Below are 21,856 nucleotides of genomic sequence, written 5' to 3'. Positions count from 1 at the left end.
AGTAGATCACAGTGTAAAGAGATCTTGTAGGCAATCATTCTTGGATAACAATCCCTTTGCCCCCCCAGTCTTAAGAAAGTACATAATATGATTTTTCAGCTCTATTATGAAATAAATTAATTTTATAAATTATGCACAATTTGCTTGTAAAAGGTATTTGATTTTATAATATAGCTATGAAATCAAACATCTTCTACAAACACTGTGAGTAATTTATAAAAAAGTAGCTGGGTGTAAGTTGTTAAAAATGCTTTGTTTAATGTGTGTCTATAATAGAAAGACTTCATTTTTATTTTATCTTTCCTACTACTGCTTTTTATTTTCACTTCTTATTTACCAAACAGGATGATACATGTCAAGCTGTTTTCAGTACATTATCTGTTATTTTCTTCTTTTCTTCTCTACATTTCTGCCTTGTGTAAACTTTTGTATTCTTGAATATTTCAATCTTTTCCTAGTTTTGTTTTGTCTCTTTCTTTTTTCATATGCACAATTACTTGTCTGCAATATTTTTTTTTTTCTGTGAAAAAAACAAATTAAACCAAATCAAAAAAAACCACAAACTAAAAAACCAAGCAACTCCAGAGCCAAACAAAAGAAAACCCAAAACACCCAAGGGGAGGGGAAAAAAACCACTGCCACCAAAATACATTGTCAGGACTCTGGTGCCCCTCTTAGTTTGTCACTTTCAGCCTGTATTTAGCAGATTGATCTCCTTGGTACTCTATGGGGCACATTAGGGGAGCTCTCTAGTCAAAGATGTCCTTTTCTCATCCAGCATTTAATAGCTGAAACAAATTATGAATATAGACCCAAATTCTCTCTTGTGTCATATTACTTACACCTGGAGAAAACTACCTTGAAGTCCTTATGAAACTACTATTTTAAATACTATTTACATTTTGTACTCACTTTGTATTGTGCAGATCTACCAAGTATGTATGAAATTTATATATTTTCTTGACATTTTTGAGTTTGAAGAAAAAGCAGCCAAATACATAAATCTGTATTAAGTATGGAGAGTACAAGTCACAGTGAACTTTTAAGTATTTCAGGAAAAGTATGTTTCTGATCATTGGGGGGTTTTGTGGCCAGAAGAAACAATAATTAAAAACTTCCCTTACAAAATAACAATGAGATGTATATGGTTACCTTGTAGAAGAAAGAGAGAGATGTAGAATTATGTTATTTCTAAGTATGCAGAATTGCTAAGACATTGTGTCTCATCAGATGGTTGGTATCAGTGTAGGGGAGTACTCAGCCCCTGGGAGAGTAGGGGTGGGGAGACTCTGATGATTAAGGAATTTCAGGTGTAGAAATGTACATAATAGTTGTGAAAGTATAGTTGCATCCTGTCATTTTTGTCATCCCGTTTGTAGTAATTATGACAGTCACTCTTGTAGGCCAGTGCAGTAATGACACTGCCAAGTCCTAGTTGGGCACCAGTATTTAAATAATTACAAATAATTAACCATGCGGTGGTATAACCAGGGAGAAAAAAATACCATTTCATCAATATTTACCAAGGATTAGGGGCGTTGGGAGGGTTGAGAGAGCAGTTTTGATTCCCTTGCCAGTGCACAATAACAACAGAGCAGTCTCTTGTGCCACAATTATTGTTGGTGTTATGTCTAACCACTACTTATATACTTGTTGGGCAAATGGGTCTTATAAATTTTAATATGCCGTTTCAATAGTAAACTAATACTTCTTTTGAACAAGTAGGTTATCATATGTATTGAATTTATTGATTTTTTGCGAAGGATGGATGGGACAAAGTTAAAACTGCAGTCCATCAGCAGGCTATATGTTGTAAAACCAAGTACAGATTATCTACTGCCACAATCTTTATTGTCCTGCTAAATAACAAAGTATTACAAACTGAAATTCTTGTAAGATTTTTCACTCTGTCTCCCCTTCTCTACTAACAAAACAAAACTACATTTTGGATTGTCATTTGTGATAACTGAATCTAAAGGCAGAAACATTTCAGAAAGGTTTCACGAATGGTGTTTGGCTGCCTGCAGCTACAAGGCTGAAGATGGACGCTCTGCTGGACTCTCTCTGCCCCTGACAAGTGTGCTTACATTCTCTAAAACAATCAATCTCTGTGCTAGGAAATAAGACAAAAAGTTAAACACCCAGTGTCATCAGGACTAGGTGGCACCCATCTGGCCACTGGAAAGTGGAAGGAGCATGCATTGCTGTCTCCTTTTCCTTGCAGATTTTCTTTGTGCAATTTTCTGAGCCAAAGCTCTGATGTGTCCCTTAAATCCTTGGGAGTCCAGATTTGCAAAAGAGAAATGTATCCTTTCTTCTGCAGCTGGAAAAATAATTTGAATGTGTTATGAACTTGTGGTGGCCCTTAAATTACCATTTTCAGAGCGTATCTGTCTTGTCTGCAATTGAGATACTATGTAACAAATGTTTTCCTTCTCAAGGGAATTGAACCTGTTGTCATATCCTTCCCTGGTGACTGTCCTTAGAGGAAAGAACAAGCAAAATATCTTTAACTTCCAGTGCCATAATGCTTTCCATTTGAATAATTGTCAGGATATCCTGTATAAATCCATAGGAATGCTAAGGAGAGGTTTGCTTGGATGTATTTTTCCAGAAAATCTCCTTTGTAAATGCTGACTTTTAAGTCTTTGAGACCATCCATACGAAAGAGTTGGGCAGTCACAAAGCAGCTTAGGAGTTTTACATTAAAAAACCAGATACTGTTCCTCAGTGGACTTGGGTCTGTGAAGATAAAGCTTATTATGACACCTGAGAGTTTACATTTGGCACTGTCTCTGGGGACTGAACCTAAGCTGTCTTATCTCCTCCTTTACAGCCGTTTAGGTATTTCTGCTGTGATTGATCTGAGAAATAGGGCTTCTTGCATGACAATGGAGGGGTTGTATAATATTAGTCTCTTGTGTTCATGCCAGGTCTGATTCCAAAAGATTTCATGAATTTTATTTTTTCCCCATGGGCTGAATATTTCAGGTGCCAGTAATAGTATTTCCTGAGAATGAAGGCAGGCCCTGCCTTGGAGAATCTAACCAGACTTATCTCTTGACCTGCAAAGCTAGTAAATAAAGGCAGGTGTGAAAGTAGAATTATTCCATTTGAGTTTGAACAAGCTGGTAGCACAAAGTATTTTATTTACTTAGCACCTTTTCTAAGTTTGTGAGGCAACAACTGTTCCACAAAATTAGAAACCTGCCAAAGAACGGTGCATCTTTTGTTTACATGGAACCTCCTAGCTTCAAGTAAAAATACAAACAAAAAGTCAGAAGGATTTAGGACTCCCTTCATTCTGAAAAGCTATAAGGATTTAAGATTCCCTTTGCTCACCCAAAGAAACAGGCAATACACCTCTAACACTAGTATGTCAAGTGCTTAAATGGGAATCATTGCAAGAATTTTGATGATTATGTGTTGTGTGAGTATTATTTGCAGCATTGCCTAAATCACTTTTTTCCCCCCATATTAATGTATGACTTTAAAAATATTTGTTGGCATTGTTGTTGGTACAGCAACATCAGTTTGGAGGTTTTGCTTAGTCAGCTTGTTTTTCTTCACTCTAAGTTCTATATTTTCACATCTGAACATTATGTTCCTACGAGGGATTTTTTTTAAGCTTCTTCACCTTTTCTTAGAAACTACAGTACGTGATGCTGTATTTTGCATAAAGCCCAGAAAATCTCTGATCTCCCAAATAAAACATCCCTGAAATAGAGGTGTCTACTTTAAACAGTCTTCTCCATCATTAGTAGATACACTCATTTGTCGTGCTGCTAATGAAAAACTCTCTGGTCTTACCTCTAGTCCACAGTTGAACCATGTGTGCTTCCCCTTTGATAAAATATACGAAGTGGTCACAGGGACAGTGGTCATCAGGACAGGACTGCTATTCAGCTGGTTCTGTGGTTTTGAATCTGTTCTGGAAATGACTGCACACAGAGTATATTTTATTCACTGTATATTAGGTGTTGCTAGAACTCCTTCCCCCCGCCACCCACTGGCAAAGCCTGTGTAGCTGTGATGGTGAGACACCTGATAAATCAGGGGTTGTTCATCACCTTTGTTTAATCCACTTATAATAAATAAGGCTCTTGCACAGTAGGAGGAGAGTTAGTGGCAATTTCTTGTAGCCTTTTTCTATTTGCCTGCTAACCATAAATTATTAATTCCTGTCCTTTAAAGAGTAATTTCCCTCTTCCATTTCAAGGTGCATTACATATGTATAATTACATATAATTTCTAGAACTGTAAAATTTGAAGTTGCAGGATGAATTACAACAGTCTAGTGCAGTATAAGGGCACGGAGAAATAGATATGTATCTCCAGTGTTAATCCATATAAATATGATATGACCATGTCAGAGATAACTGATAACAGAGATGAAGTTATGTTCCATATTATATAGAAAAAAACTGTTCAAAGGCTGTATTCTTTTCAAGAAGCAATGTTAGGCAATAAACTTGCATAACACATGGCAAGCAAAGATATATGAAGTTTTAGATACAAAACATGAACAAAACAACTGATGCATTTTAAAAGTCTTAATGACAGTACGACAGAAAAATTTTCAGGGTCTACAGAGGATTTGCTGAAACTGTGGGGACTCTTAGGGTTTGAGCAATCAGGTTCTTCCTGGACTTAGAGTTGTGATAATGGGGTAGGGTTTGGGTGTCCTAATTTTGCCCTCTGTTGGAACTGGTATTTTAATTAAAAAATGCAGTAAAGTGATTCTAGCATGCAGATAAATAGGGCTGTGGGAATGAGTAACTGAAGTAATGGTCAATATGTAGATTAAGTGTTATTCTATTGTTTGACTCTGTAAGCATTAAAACAAAGTAAGCATGCAAGTCAAAATACAGAAATAGATCTATAAAAAGTACCAGTTTTCTATATTTATATTATATTTTCTATATTATATTTCTATAAGGCATGAACTTATAACAGCGAGCAGAAATTTTCAAATTAGGCTCAAGAGTGTTACAATGACAGTCTGCAAAGGTAGCCCAACAGTTTACACAGTTTATTAGGGCACTCCTAGTGGACCTTAAGAGCTTTACAGACTTTGTACATTTCTTAGGGGAAAAAAAAATCAAGGATAATAAGAAATCGAAGAGATTTTAAACAAATGGAGTAAGAATAAGAAGGTTTCTTATTCTCATTATGCAACTGGATTTCTGAGGCCCATAATAGTTGTTTGACTTGCCTAGGATCACATACAGCAGCTGTATTAAGACTAGTAAATAAATTCAGATAGTCTTTGTTTATATTCAGTTCCTTAGGCCATCTCCCATCTGTGAAATTAATTCTAAAAATGTCTTTAATGCTTCAGTTATATAAAGCATCAGCACTTTTAGAGAGACAAAATAGAGCTGACAGTTCAATAATGAAGTAATCAAGCTTGTTTTCTGTTTGTTTGGAATTTGGAATTGCTATGGAATTAGGTGTAATCATAGATTAATAAGTTTCAATAAATGCCTAGATTGTACATGTTAAGTATGTACATGTACATGCTCCTGTATGAAGACTCCTGAAGTCTGCATTTGCATCCAATAGGTCCTTCTTGGAAAGTTATTCTGTAACTTTGAATGACACTTTGATTAATTAAAATTTGATTTACAGCTTTCCAGTACTGTGGAGTAATGTCCTGAATCAGGAGGTTACCAAAACACATAATTTCATGGAGTTAAGGCTAGATATATACTTAAGTATTCTTTGAAATTGTCATTTGTCTGAGTACTCTGAGCATATTTTATTACCGTGCTAATACGTTTTCTTTCTGCTTTCATGTCTCTTTTTCAACTATGAAAAAAATTTGTGTATTTATCAGACATTGACACACCATTCCAATTTAAGCAATCCAAATTCAGTAAATATCTGAGAGACCTGCTATGTTTAATTTCTTACAAAAATTAAAGCACTGTGTTCAGATCTGTATCTCTGCATAATCATTTAAATTTGGAACTGGTTTGGAATTATTAGAATAAAAAGCAGTGTAAAAATATTTTTTTTTTCATACACCTTTTTAAATGCCCAAATTTGAAGCATTTGAATCCTAGGTTAAAAATAACTGCTGTGTGTTCCTTTCTCAATGCAACAATGAACTATTTATTTATAAAAATTAATTTTTAATTTAATTTCCAAGGCATTGAAATTCTATAGTAGAACTGTGTAACATGAATTATACTTAAATTAATTTCTTTGCTTCTGGAAAATCAGCCTAAATGCTGCCGATAACCGATACGCTTTTGGCACATTTCACTGCAGCGTAGAACTTGTTTTCTGGATTACAGGTAAGAAGACTTTATTCTCCGAAATGTAGAGGTATGGAAAAGGAATAATTCAACATCAAAGAAGTGGGAAATCTGACTGATACGTAAGAGGAATAGTAGAGTCGTGGCACAGTGCTAGCTCAATTCACTGAGCTTGAACCCTTTTCAGAGTAGGCAGTCCAGCTGTTACATATTAAAGAAAGTAATATTAATTGTAAGGCCCAGAGAAAGCTTTTGGATTGTAAATGTAATTGGGGTAATTTTGTAAAATTCATTAGCAAGATGATCTCATTTGTACAAATGTAAAAAGTATCACTGGTAAAATTCTGTCCGGTTTCCATTGACCCAGGTGCTCATAATGTGTTAATTTACATCAGAGAAACAGCAGTGTGTGGAAATTGGCCAGCAGATAGGATTTAGTTATTTTTCATTAGCACTTGGACTTTGATGAAGGGGAACAGAAAAGAGTTGTTTGACCTTTCAGTGCTTAAATTATTAAAGAGCAAATAGATTTGAGGTCTAGATGCTTGCAAATCTAATTTGTCTTGTGGAGTAAGGATTAAAAGACATTTCGAGTTTGAAATTGCTCCAGTCAACTTACTTCTTTCTTTAAAGTATCTGAAAATGAGTAAATGGCAAGCATCTAAAAGGTATACAAAGAGTAGTGCATAGTAGTATAAATAAATATATATTATATATATTATATATATATATATAATATAAATAAATATGGATTTACCACAGATATGTTTCTAAAATGTCTACTGTCTTGAGCTTTAATCACTGAGTGAAAAATAAAGAGAATCCTCATTTCAGCTAATACTGAAACAAGTCATGCTATCTCATCTGGTCTGAAGTCCCTCTTATATTCAGGCCTTCTGCAGGAAAGAAGTAACTTAGTTTACTATCCATCATGCTTTGGTGAAACTGTGGGGTTCTTACATTTGCTGTAGTCTTAGGCAAGCATGTCCAGCTCCAGTATCTTGCAAGAATAAATGTTTACATCATCTCCTGCATTTTTTTTCCAATACTCCATTTAAGTTTGCAAATGGTATTTATTGTAGATTCACTGCAAATTAATAGTTAGAAGGGGCAACATGCTGTCTTCAAAGTAGCTTGGAGTCCCAGTTCTAAGCAACTCTCTTTTGTTCTAGAAAATTAATTGTGAAAATCATGTCAAAAATTGATTTGTAAGAAAAAAACAAGATTGTAGTGTAGATATTCCATGGCTAGGTTTTTTACAAATCAGTCTCCATAGGATCAAAGAAGCATTGCTGTGGATTGACCTTCATTTACTACTCAGCATGGAATTAATCAACTAGTGAAAATGTTTCTGCTTGATATGAAGCAGAATATCTCTTGTTACACAGAGCTGCAAAATGTACAGGCAGAGGCCTTCAAGTGAACCCTCAAGACAGTCCTGTGTCCCTAGCTGTACTAAATTTATGCATGGTTAGATTTCTGTGTGAAGTTCAGTTTTAAATTAAAACATTTAAATATAAGTGTCCACTTTTAGATGTCTACATGTGAGCTGAGTATTTAGTTACTATAATCAATGGAGTCTGAGATGCAATTAAGTTGACCTAAAAGTGGACACCTTCTTTCTGTTCAGTTCTCTTGGAACAGTAGATGTGTAGACATCTTCATGAAGGCAGATAGGTTTAAGTGTGTTAACGCTGAGCTAAAGCTCCACCATATTGAAATAAAATCAGGCAGAAGGAAAGGTGCATTTTCAGTATTAACTTTCTGGGCATTTTTTGTGAGCATAGAAGTCCAGCATCTCTTACTGGAGATGTTAGATCTTAAAAATACAGTCAACAAGATCTGTGGCACATGATCAGTAAGTCTGGTAAAAAAACAGGTGGTCAAGAAAATTGGCATTTTCTGCCCCTTGGTGATATTTGACTATAAAGACTCTGCAGACCTTAAATTATGGTGTCATAGAAACATGGAATGGTTTGGGTTGGAAGGGACTTTTAAAGACCATCTAGTCTGACCCCCTAATCTGGTCAAGGGACGCCTTCCCCTTGACCAGATTGCTTAAAGCACCATCCCTCCTGTCACTGGACAGTTCATCCCTTTACTTCTAAACCAGATTTACCTCCAGAATGGAAATAGCCTCAGCTGTGCAGGGATGTGAATAAGCCAATAAACCCTGTTGGGTCCAAACTGAGGTGGTCCTGCAGAAGCTCAGCCCATGTGTCCCTGTACTTCAGGCAGAATCTTCTGTAAACATAATTCTCTACCTATGGATAAAGGAACAGTAACACGTCAGAAGACTTTGTGGATATTTCATCTTTAAGAAACTTCCTATGCAGAGATTGCTGGTTTTTATGAACTGTCAGTTTGAGAGATCATAACTTGTTACTGGATGTAGATGATACGCAAAAATGTGGACACATTGCCACTTTGACATCAATTATCTAGACTGACTTGTTCACTGGGATTCAAGATTCCAGGAGACAAATACTGATTAAGAATCACTGGTCCCCAGTGAAGAAATAAACTTGTAAGCCAGTCCTCTTTAGAGACATGGACTTCCCACATCACGAATTTAAAAGCACTGACTCAGTCTTTTACAGCAACTGCAAGGGTATAATGATTACACTGTTTGCATATACAGCAGAAATTGCAATTTCTTTGTTCCTGTTTGAATGTCCATAGCACCTTTACAGTGGAGAGGGATGGACTGTTCTCTGTAGGTTTCAGTACAGCAGAGACTGCAAGTGCAAACTGACTTGCTTTGCAGAATGCAGAAACTGAAAAATGTGGTTATCTATGAGATGTGTGAAAGTGCTTTGCTGAGTGATAGTAACTTCCATCAAAAAGTGTTTTATACTTGCTCAGCAATAGTCAATATGCCACTGAAATTTTACTTTATGCTTTTATAAATACTTTAAAATGTCAACAGTTAAGCAAATACTGGTCCCTGTCTCTCTGTAATTTATGTCTTAATTTTTATCTTAGTACTAATTTAATTTCATTTAGGTAAGATAACAGGTTAGAGAAGGGACTCTATAGCTTTATGCTTGCATTGGTGAACAAAATAATACTTAATTTCACATTTTAGCACTGATTAAACACGCTTTTTCTGTACCAGAGTTTAAACAGGAAAATGTACTGTGCATTCACATGTGTGAAAAGCTGTGGTGTGTATGGCTATTTTTGTCTTTCCAGAACAAAATTAATTTGAAAGCATGAATCCACTCCACAAATTTACACACCTGAGTATTAAAATGTTATTTTTTTCCTGTGCTCTTTGCTTTTAACAGTTGGTTTTTTCCAGTAAATACTGGTGCACTGTTATGGTTTTAGGATGGTTTGACTGCCCAAGTTTTAAAATAACCACTGTTTCTTTTGTTCTTTTCTTTCTACATTCTTAGTGTCTATCAAATCGTTGTTGAGGAAGAGCGCCCACGGAGGACCAAAAAGACAACTGAAATCCTGAAGTGCTACCCAGTGCCCATTCATTTCCAGAATGCCTCACTCTTGAATTCCCAGTACTACTTTGCTGCAGAGATTCCAGCCAATGGTTTACTAGTTGCTCAGCCTTTCACTATTGGTGATAACAAAACCTACAGTGGTTTCTGGAATACTCCTCTTCTTCCTCATAAGAGCTACAGCATCTATTTTCAAGCTGCTAGCAGAGCCAATGGGGTAGGTCTTGCAACAGACGTGATTTTATACAGTGTTTGTGTGTAAATAAATGATTGGCATCAACTAGCAGGATGCCCAATTTAGTTGCTAATGAGAAAATGAAGTAACCGTGAAATTTAACACACTGTGTTTAAAAAATAGCAGTTTTCCTAACACAATATTGCTTAATGATTAAAGGTTACAGGAAAGAGGAGGAGAAAACCACACGTTTTGTCTGTAGTGAACAGGCAAAGTAGTATGTTACCATTCTGTCTTATTAGCTAAAAGCTGTCCAGCGACTATGTTTGACTAGCTTTTTTTTCTTCCTTTTTGGTTTTTTTCTTGCTTTGAACAAGAAAATGTTGTGATTTCTTTCATTACATTTAAGCCAAACACGATTGTGGGTTTTAGCACATCTGTCTTGGCGTGTCCAGTCCTGTTACCTTAGTTTGTAACATCTTGATCTCCCTTTTTCTCATTTGGTTGTCCTGATTAAATTAGAAATCACTTTTTTTTTTTTTGTCCCTTTCTGCAAACAAAGTAAAAAGAAGTAGATGGAAGTGAAATGAAAAGTGTGTAAAAAGATCCTCACACATCATGTTTCGTCAGACTAATTCTTCCTGGAATTGTTTTTCATTTTCTGGACAGACCTACCCAGAGCCCTTCAATTCTTGATAAGCTCTGGCTGTCTGTGCTGACAGCCTGGAAATGTTTTCTGCCAGAAACCATAATGCGCCCTCATTCACAGTGCATCGACAGTGCACAAATGTGAAACACCATTGATTATTTTTTCTTCCTAAAGTTGTCTAACATGATGCCTCAAACTATACTTTCTGTAAGAAAAAGAAAAATCTCCCAAGGTCATTGTGTTGCCAGAGCTAAAAAGCTGAACTCTTGCCTGTGCTCCTGTGAATATCTTTCCCATTTTCCACTTTTAGAAGAAACTTACATGAAATGTTTACGTACCATACCCAAGCAGTGCTTGTCCATATTATGAAAGCACTTTGGAGTTAGCTAATTAGCAGTTAACTTTGAAATGAGGCACATTCTGCTCTGACATTTTATCAGTACTTTTAAGAATAGAATAATGGATGACTTTCTCTGTCTAAAAACACAAGATGTGACCTTCTTCCTCTTTGTTTGACACAGGAAACTAAAATCGACTGCGTCAGGGTAGCCACAAAAGGTATGTTGGGATTATGTCATGTATTCTGTACTTCAACTTGTTGACCGTCCCCTCACATGGTGTTTGGAAACTTCCAGAACTGTTTATATTGCTAAAACAGATCAGTAAACATATTATAGAATTTTCATAGAATCATTTGCATCCTTAGCTGAGATGAGGAAATTTGCTTGTTTGTTTGTTTGTAATCATAAATTTATTAATTACTTTTGGTTGTCTGCTTGAACACAGGGCTTTTAAAATATATTCTCTGGGTTTTTATATGATCTCACAATAAATATTTTGTACTTACATACACAGATATAAGTATTTATATACTAGAGTTGTAAAATTGCCAATTGCGGACTACATACTGGCTGCTTACACATCCATAGTGAAAAATTGCCCCTTACTTGTAAGCAATTACCTTAACTTAATTGCTGTATAAAAGAGAAGTGGAGAAATCATGTTCTTCATTTTAATGAGACAGATCAGCTATATTTACTCATCTGTCAGCAGATGATACTACCATTTGTGAGACAAATATGTATAATTGAGACAGTACTGTCTATAGGTTTTGTCTCCAAACAGGGGAACATAAACACATTGCTGATCTGTTTATCTTTGGGGGCTAGATCTATCTGTGATTGTCTTTGTAGTCTCATCTTTTTTAGTACCTTTAGCTGGTGGCAACTTAAAAGCCTGAAAAAGAAGTGACGGAATAGTACAATTGACTTGGAGATGGTAGTAGAGGAACAGGAAAGACCCTGCTGCTGTGAGTAGCAACAGGTAAAACCACCTGGCAGTTTGGGCACCCGGCAAGAGCATGAAACAAAAACTGCTTCATGCCTATACCTGCTGCACCCTGCAGGAGATCGTGCTTGTCTCAGTGACTATCCCTAATGGAGCTGATTCCACCATTATTTCCTTTACATATAGACTTCACAGTTTCATCACCACCTCTTTGTCTAAATGGGATGAGAATGTCATTACTTAAAAGTAACAAAAACGTTAGCATAAAGTTGCTGCTGTTGAAAGTTTGTATACTCCCTTTTGAAAAATACATTTTCATGCCTCTTTAGACCAATTCCTAGCTTCTTCTTTTTTCCAAACCAACGGAAATAGTTTTAATTTGAATTTACTAACTGATTACTAAGTCACAGAAATCGTTCAAAAATCTGAACTCAACCCAAATATAATACAGATGAGAGTTTAATTCCAGATGCAAGTGAAATTCTGTATTGTTTTCAAGTAGTTTCAGAGATATCAGGGGTGAACTGGGGTACATCAGAAATCACAATAGATGATTGGAGGAATGGATTTTAAATTTTTTGAAAATTTGTATTCCTCATCACTAATGGATGTTCAACTATTTAAATTACTTGACTGACTGAAAATTTTTACTCTCTCATTTGAGAAGCGAGGGTAACTTTGTGGATTGGAATAGCTCCCATAGCAACAAGCTACTTTGAGCTAACCCATTTGGCAATGGAGATGTGAGAAATGCAGCTTTTATTAAAAAAAAAATCTCCCTACATTCCTGTTTTGAAAGCATAGTTCAGATTTTTTCATAATAAAATAATGTTAGAGGTTGTTGTGAAGACTTTTTTTTTAAACCAGAGGTAGCCTTGATGGTATTTTTAGTCCCTGGTGCAAAATTTTCTTGGGGGATACTGTAAAGCACTGATTTCCATTATTTGAAACAGAATGCTTGTATTATATTTTTAATCTGTATTAATTAAAAAAGATTAAATGAAGACCATAACATATTTTAATATGATATTAAAAGTAGCTATCTGCACAGATGTTTTCCCTTTGGATCTAACTGATATACTTAAAGGAAAAGCAGAATTCTGTGCCCTCTCTGGACCTCCCACATTTGCTTTAGAAGCAAACAGGAAAAATGCTCTATGTGTGTAGGTCAGAAATCACTATACCTGCATTGGGACAAGACATAAAATTGTCCTCTCCCAGTCTCCTCTCCTGTTTAATCCCCATGAACAGCTCAGTACAGCTCAGTACATTCACGTTGTTTGTACCCCAGTAAGCAAGGGCTGCTCTGACCACTCCACCAGATTTCTTACATTTGCACCTTTTTCCACTGAGCTTTATGACTACAGTGTAGCTACTAGACAGTAAGCTACTTAAGCTCTTTGTGCTCGTTATGTCCATCTATTTATGTGCTGTAGTGCTCCTGACAAATAAGATTGGGAATGCTCTCCAGTACTGCATCTAGTTTTCACATACTAGTAAGATTCCTGAAATATTTGTAATCTGGGCTTCTCTTATCTCAGGAGTTCAAGTTCAGTGGTTTTAAAGCTAGAGGAAGTGCTCCAGGCCATTCATGTATAAAACTGGTGCAATCTTTTGAATTGAGGTCTGATCCTGAAAATGCCTACAGCCTTGTGTGGGCCACTGGAATCAGTAGACATACTGTAGATTTTACTGTGTATGTGAAAAGACATATGGTTTCACAGAATCACAGAATATTCTGAATTGCAAGGGATCATCGAATCCAGCTCTTAAGTGAATGGCCTGTGGGAACTGAACCTACAACCTTGGTGTTCCTAGCACCATGCTCTGACCAGCTAATCAAGTCAGTCATGTACCTGCTTTTGCACACAGAGGATAATCTCATTGACTGCTTCATAACTGTTCCATCTTAAAGAAGACATGGAAGTATTTTACTGGATAAAGGCCGGTGCCATTCCTAGGATCAAGAGCCCTTCCTAAGATCAAGGTCACTCAAGGCAACTTTCAAGCTGCTCCACTGAGCCAGCTGAGATTGGCCAAGCCACCTCATTGTGGTTAGCCTGTTTGAAGTCTGTCCTGAGGACCAGTATGGGTATTCAGAACATGTCACAAGCAGAGCTGTCACTTGCTAGTTATATTCCCTTTAATTATCTCACCTCCAGATAATAAAGTTGTTGGAGCCCTTAAGACCTTCTTAAGGTCACTGAGAGTTGGTTTTGTCACTGTCATGCAGTCTTCATTCCATGGCCCACCATACAGTTTCTAATTTTTTGTAAAAATAAAATTACATAACTTAATATAAACAATGCTCATGTCCCAGATCCAGCAGAACTGTTCTGTACCTTGAGTACCCTCTTCCTTCCTGTTGATGTCAGCAGGAATAATGCATGTGCTTTACTGCCAAGCATGTGCTCAACTGGCAGACATTAAACCTTGTTGCTGTATCAGAGACCAAGTGCTTATTATCATATTGACAGGTTTCCTGTTAGAAGGGTACAGCCTGTCTCCAGTAAAGTGCAGTCTAATTCTACTGGGTCAAATGCATGTCTGGGGTCAGCAGCTAGATAATACTTTTTCATTCCATCAAGTGTATTTAAGCAACCTCAGTTTGTACCCTTTTAAAAAATGATCTTGTTTTATGACCATTATATTTTTACACATGAAACTTTGTTGAATGTGTTCTTTTAGAGATCATATAAAAATCCTGATTGCAGTGATTACAAGTATAAATTAGGATGAGAATGTTTGATTTTGTAGAGCTGAAAGTTCTCCTTCTGCTTCTGATGAAGTCAAAGGAAGCCTTTGCCAGTGACTTTGTTAGTAGAAGGATCATACAGCACATTATTATGATGTGGAGTCTCCTGATTTCAGTGTTCTGCAGAGAAAGGCTTCTGGGACCTCTGTGACTATTTGGTGTATATACAAATGGGGAGACTGCAGGGTTTCCACTCCCATTATTTTTGACAAGATAATTAAACAAACAAACAAAAATCTGGAATAGCTTCTTGTACCAGTGGTAATAAAGGTTGTCATATATTGCTTGAAATATGGCTTTCATATTCCTGCTCTTTCTTCAAGCTAAATGACTGTAAAATCTCAACAGACTAAGTTGAAAACATTCCAAAACTCCTCCAAGTTTATTACTATCAACTTTGTGGGGGTTTGTGATTTATATTAAGAGTATATTTCCTGATAGGACTTACAACACTGTCTGGATAGAAACATCTTGATTATCTCCTAGGAATGCAGTTCTCAAGAGGGAGGCATCATTGTTCTAATTTTGCAATATTGGAAGGCTTTCATTAATTATGAGAGAGAAAAGGATATTATAATATTTTAAATCCAATAGCAACACTGCTCTAGAAGCTACTATCAACACTGCATTTCAGTGTTGCAGAGGGATATTTCCAAATATTATGCAGCAGCAGTTTTGAGTTTAATTGTCTGCAGATGGTAGATGATCTATTTTCCTCTCTCGCTGCCACATTTCTAATAGCACCCAGGCTGTTCTATGTAAATGAGTGATCTTTCATATAATTTTGTCCTTAATTTTCCAATATTTTTTCTTTGCATCATTTTCCAGCTGCATCGTGTTGGATCTGACCTTTTAATTTTTTTAATATTCCTTAATATATATGTATCACAGCGTGCTTAGCCATTTAGAGGCAATCATAGAACGGCTGGAAAACAAAGAAATAACAGATTTTATTAATGTGAGCCACGATAATAGTTGTCTGTAGCAGGGAGTGGTTGTTACAACTCTGTCAGAAAAGTGTGGATATATCAGGGTACAGACAAGTCAGGGTTTTCAGCTTTTTCTTGTGAAGTTGAAACTCAGACCTGGGGACAGTTACTTAATTAAAGGTGTGCGGTCATTCTCTGTGTGCTGAACATTAAGTATATGTGTAGTGTGCACGTTTTTAGAACAGTGACCCCAGTGGGTACAAGAAAAGTTAATATTAACTAGCTCAAAAATGCTTTACATAAAAACCGTCTTTAAAAAAATTGCAGGAAAAATATAGTATTATGAAATAGGAAAATAAAAATGAAACTGCCTCAAAATAAAAATGAAACTACCTCAAATTACTCAGAGAAGTTGATATTAGAGTACTCTGAACAATCAGCTTGTTTTCACTTAGGAAGCTTAGTGCTGTGAGTAGCAGAGTCTCCAGTTTCCTCAAATGCAGTAAATAATGTGCTTTGAGTCCTTTTCCTGAAGGAAATTCACACGCGACAGCTTATTAATTTGCAGAATAACCACACTAACAACTAAAAATGAAAAGGAACTTGTGGGAGTTTTTTGGTTTTCATTTGTGAAGTTCAGACAATAAACAACTGACCAAGATTCTTCTTGCTGGCGTAGCTTCAGTCTGGCTTTTTTTTCCCTCATGCATGCTGACCTGGAACTCTTCCTTTGCCTTAGCTGCGATAATCGTGACTCAGCTTACAACACCATACATTCGCATCGCCCCTGCTGCAGGCGACGACCAGCTAACAGGTCAGATGTTCAAGTACAGACAAGTCATCATGCCCATTCTGTTTTCTTTTTCTTTGCCTCCTTTTCCCTGACAGTTTCTTTCTTCTCTGCTCATAAAGTTTCCTGTGTTAAGAGTTCCTTTCTGTTTGTAATTTTTTTCCTCAGCTCCATTGAACTCAGTGGTGTGCTTGGCACCAAAACTCAAACACATGTCCTTGTATATACAACTCCACTGCATGTGCCCATTGTGTGTGTGATTGTGGAGTGTTCCTTCAAGCCTCACGTTGTAAAGAGATCTCATCTTGCTCCATCCATAAATTAAATGAAAGTTTGAATATAGATATATATCTGCGTACCAGGTCATTTTTTTCTCTGTTATTAGATCAAGACACTAGAATTTTTTAATAATTGAGGCTCAAAAGTTGCATGTGCAAGTTAGGATAAAGATCTAGTATTAGTAGATTCAGGTTTTTTTCCGGTGTAATGGTAGGAAGATCATGTTTTCTGGCAAAATTTCAATATGAAATAAATTAAAATAAAGAAATAAAAATATTTCTTTTTATTATCTCATACATGACTTCTAGTATTGAAATAAAACAACCTAGCTCGTGACAAATGAGAATGAGCAAGACTTAAGGGTTTAAAATCTAACTTCCAAAGTAAATTCAGTATTTAAGTGGAACCATTTTTAGAGTTGTATATGGCTTGAAGGATGGCTCAGAATATGCTAGAAAACCTTTGTGAACCTGGAGAAATGATTGATTTGGTCAGAAAAGAAACCTGTGCCTAAAACCTTTCAGGGATTTGCAAACATTTTTATTTTCAAAGTGAACCAAAGGGCATTAAAAACTCTAGAACCTGAAGTGATGAAATATCTAATGGGGAAAGTAAATGTAGTCCATCAGCTTTTAGTGTATGATAAATCTTTGCCTGTTGAAGAATACTGGCATAGTTCCTTGGGAAAGCACATTGTTACCATGCTGCTACCTTGGTGTCTGAGAGATGAGTTCAAATGTCTGGTATCTGGATACTGCTACAGTAAATAAGAGGCAGTTAAATGATTCAGCTTAAGAAGGATTAGTGACATGTCTGCTGTGGCTTTTAATTCTGGGGTATGTGTTTTAATAACAAAGCTGAGTGATCCATAATGCCCAAGTTACCTTGTCAATCAAGACAAAATTGCTGCATGTATACTTTTATTTTCTAATAACATACAAACTAACCAGAATAACATACTTATATGATGCCATGAAGTAGCTTGTTCTTGTTACTGCTGCTTGGCAGAAGCTGTGTCTGCGTACATTTTTATACCTCAGTTAATTTTTACTTGACAATTCAAATAAAGCATTGAAGAGACAGGATCTCTTCCATATCCTTGAACTTCAACAATTTTTGATTTCTTTATCAGAGGATTCAAATAAGCTTCTGTATTTTTTCATGTGGAGATTGAAATGTTTCTCTTCTCTTGTTTTGTCTTTTTTTAATCTGTTTCAATGCAAAACTGAGTAGCTATAGGAAACACTGGAGACATGCCTGTTCCACAAGATGGCCACAGTACTTAACATTAAGAGAAAAGAGATATGGCTACATAGGATAGCTGGCTAACATAAGATTTATTTCATTGCTTTGTCACTGCTGCCATTGGCAGTCTGTAGTTAACTCTCAGATCTTTGAAATTTGTTTCCTTTTTCTTGAAAAGAAAATAAAAATGTTCTACCAGAATCTAATTTTGTAGTGAAAAAGAACATATCAGATTATACCTGCCAACAGCATTGATAGCTATTTGTGAAATGTATTGGAGAGCCTTTGAAATACCCTCATCATCTTCCCAACCCCACCCCATGCTTGAAAGACTGTGCTCAAAAGGAAAGAAACATCTTCCTCCTCATTTACCACAACTGCAGTAACAAGCAGAGAAACCTCACCCAGCCCACATGGTTGTCCCATGACAGCAACAAGAATTCCTGTTTATCTGGGGAGACATCCTGTCTAGGAGTCCTTTGGGCAGGCTTTTCAACTTGAGGGCAGTACAGCAGTATTGGGATCTGCAGTACCGTGAGAAGCACAAAGACTTTCTTAAAGGAGGTTTACAGAAACTGGACCACACATGAGGGAGCTGAGAGTGATACACATTGTCCCCACATTTTTCTCCTATAAATTTCAAGATTGTGGAAAGGATTTGTTTATGTGAAAGTACAGGCCTGTTTCTAACTGTAGTTACCACAAGCCCTACAGCTGTAACTGTTAAATGTCACTTAGCATTTTCTCTTCAGTGCTTTTTCCTCACTTCTTTGTTCAGAACCAAAGTAATTATATTTGAGATCAAGAAATTACTTTCATCTTTTAGCATTTGAGGAGATACATAAGCGGCAGTGGGAAGGTCAAGGATGGCATTTTCGGGTTTCTTTACATTGGAAGTTGATGCTTCTTGCATAATGAAAATTTAAAATCTTGGCTGCATTCCTGAATATCGTTACCAAATTTGAAAGGTCTTCCTCTTCACAAATATCATGATAATACAGCTCAGCTTTCAAGCCAATTCTGCTTGCACTCATTTCCTCCATCCTCGTCATCATCGTCTTGCCTCTTACTGGTGCAGTTGATAAACAATGCATTATTAATTTCTCCTTGTCCTTCCTTTCTCCTTCCTTTTTCATATAAAAATAACAGGTCTACCATTTAAAGGATTACGGGCCAGTTACCCTAAATATCTGGACAGCCATTTCAGGTTGCCTTTGCAGCCTGTAGCAAAGAGAACTTTTCCTTGCAGTTGCACTTAAATACCTACAGTGTAGTTGTCCTTAAGTCATAGCATAAGATATATGTTACTTGTGAAATGTGTTAGAGAGCCAATGCTTTTACACCTAGTGTAAAAGCAACTGCGTGATTTTGACTCTTACATGGCAAAACAGGGAAATCAGTGTTTGGCCAATACATAATTTTCAGTGATCCAATAATGTAGTAGCTAAGGAATTCAAATTTGAGGGATAGTGTTTAGCTTTCAGTGTTACCTTACAAAAGTAACTAACTTGAAATCTACTCAATTGACCCTGTCCTTCAACAGACAGAAAATAGCTAATATCTTATACCTGTGTGCAAGGAAAAAGATTATGTATACATGAAGCATAGTAGTACTCATGATACTGTCTCTGTGTTTTTGTAACAAATACGGTTTAACATACAATTGAAATCATGTACAATGTTATCAAAAAACTTACCACATAAAAATGTGATTGTATGGTCTTAACACCAAAGTCGAATTAAAAATCCATCTTTTTGAGAAATACTGAAATCATTTGCAGTTTGTTTCAGTATTTTGTAAGAGACACTTCATCTAATAGGTTTAAATTGGCCATATTTGGTATTCACTTGGCCCTCGTATATTTTGTTCTCTGCATCCTGATAAAATAGCATGCTTGGAATCATGATTAGGGTGTTCATTCTGTCAGGCATTTTCTTAATTGTTGAAATATGTCTGAGCTACTTGTATTTGAATTAAAGTATTTCCATTTGTGATTTAGTGGAGCAGCCACTACTTTGCTGGATGTTATTAAGACTGATTTCCATAGAACGCCCTTTTTACGACCCATTGTAATTACACATCCAGCTGCAAGAGAGAGCTCTGTATTGTACATTCTTCATGCATGAACATCTTGGTACAAATCAAATACAGCAAGATCTGTCAGAAGTTTTGTAAAGTAACTGATACTTAATGATTGGGAAGACTTTTTTTTTTTTTGTAAAAGATAGGGGCAGAAGTTTAAAACATTGGTTTTATCCTGCACACCTTAAGGTCTAGATGATCACCATATTTATAAACAAGTTAAAAGCAGTCATAAAATAATCCCAGTCAGTTTCTTCTCCCTTGTGAAGTTAGCACTTGAGTAAAATATACCCATTTCTTAAGATGTGCATTCAGTATATGGCAAGATTTATTGCAGTGTTCTGGGTCAGCCATTCCACTGTAAAAGTGAAAAAAATAAACTGAAATCTTTGATTGATTAAATCGCAACTTCATGGAATTTTTTAATGTCAAGGGATTTATTCCAGATTTGTACTGCATTACTGAAAACACACTTTGTTTATTAATGCAAAAAGCAACAGCATAAATTTGAGAAAGAGTGTTTTGCTATTTACCTTGATTGTTTTGCTTTACAAGCATCTGAGGTATAACAACATGTACTGGACAGACTTTCAAATTCATTTTTTTCTCCATCCTGGATCATATAACATTGATTTAGGTGTACTCTGACATGCTAAAACTTGAAGTGCTATTTTGGGCAATGTAGAACCCACTATTTCCTAGCTGAGTCTGTAATAATAAGCTTATGTGCAGACGTGTCTGTCTGCAGGTTCAAGACACTACTTTAGAAGTTTATTCTTGTTTTGATACTTCTGGACAACATTTGCATTAGTTGGAGTTGTGGATAGCTATCCAGGGTAGAATAAGCACCTGTGTGCTGTAAAGTCAAAGCCATATTGCAGTGCTGTTGCAAGATCAAGTGACAAGGAAAGCAGGATGAGAATGGATCTGACTCTCCTAAGTGAAATTCTAAGCCTGTTTTTATGTGATGGCCCCAACGATTGCTGTACCAGTTGTTCAAGGATTCTGGTCCTCTTGCTCAGCCAGGCACAATGCAAAAAAAGGAAATGTTCCTACTTTCTGCAGCACTGGCTGAATGCATTTCAATGGGCTGAGGTGTCACTTGTGATTTATTGCCCATTTCTGTTCTTTTATGTGTTATATTTGTCATTTTTGCAGTGACAGTTTCATCTATAAAACAGTATAGTTACAAGAAAATGTTAAGAGGATACAGGAGTGCCATGGGAGCTGCTGTTTCCTTTTCTCCCTTTTATTTCCCATAGTACGTTACAGAGTCAAATGTCAGGTTTTATATAAGACAGTGTAGCCAAAGCATCTGTGCTTTTAAACATAAGTATGTTTTCCACAGAGCAACTGAAGAAGAGCTGAAGTTAAACAATAAGACAAAGGCCTAAAAATAATGCTAATAACATTTCCCAAATGGTGAAATAACCCATAATACAAATACAAGCCATTGCCATCTGTACACAATAAAGAGCCCAACTTGATTAGAAGTCAGTTATCAGTGTGATTATATTAGTTATATTAAATACTCCACTTCTTGTTTTAAAATAATAGTTCCTTTAATGTTCTTTGGAAATGGGACCTTTCCAACTCCCATGCCTGAGTAGAACAATAGGGAGGATAAACTGCAGAGTCATATCAGCAGTTTTTCTCTGGCCAGTGATGCTTCTGGTTGGCCACAGGGGTGTGGGTTCTTCAGCTGTCCTGGCACTGCATTGCCAGAGCCACTGTGTTACAGACCTGGGACAGCAACAGCTGGAGAAGATCCCATGAACCAGAAGGAAGTATCAACCTTTCCCTACCCTTTAGGAAGGACAAGTAGCCTAATTAGATGTGTTTTCCACTGTAGAAACAGTTTGTTTGTTATTCAGGGCAGTTAAAAAGTTGGTTGCCACAGAAGTAGTAGTCAGTCATTGCAGGAGCTGTGTCACATCCCCCAA

General features: G+C 36.4%; 1 protein-coding gene across 12 annotated transcripts in view; it reads left to right on the top strand.

The window, feature by feature from the left end:
- PTPRM (protein tyrosine phosphatase receptor type M) overlaps nucleotides 1-21,856 on the top strand; it is a 441,163-nt gene that overhangs the window by 255,063 nt on the left and 164,244 nt on the right. For 8 of the 12 annotated variants that reach the window (XM_064433947.1, XM_064433884.1, XM_064433898.1 and 5 more), the window contains 3 exons: nucleotides 9,665-9,938; nucleotides 11,067-11,103; nucleotides 16,256-16,330. In XM_064433947.1, coding sequence (XP_064290017.1) covers nucleotides 9,665-9,938; nucleotides 11,067-11,103; nucleotides 16,256-16,330 — 386 coding nt within the window. The remainder of the gene's footprint in view (nucleotides 1-9,664; nucleotides 9,939-11,066; nucleotides 11,104-16,255; nucleotides 16,331-21,856) is intronic. The other 4 variants (XM_064433927.1, XM_064433938.1, XM_064433977.1 and 1 more) reach the window with 1 other exon arrangement.

This window comes from Passer domesticus, chromosome 1, assembly GCF_036417665.1.
Source record: "Passer domesticus isolate bPasDom1 chromosome 1, bPasDom1.hap1, whole genome shotgun sequence".
NCBI lineage: Eukaryota > Metazoa > Chordata > Aves > Passeriformes > Passeridae > Passer > Passer domesticus.
The sequence above is the reverse complement of the archived record's forward strand: the minus strand, read 5'-3'. Positions and strand labels throughout refer to the sequence as shown.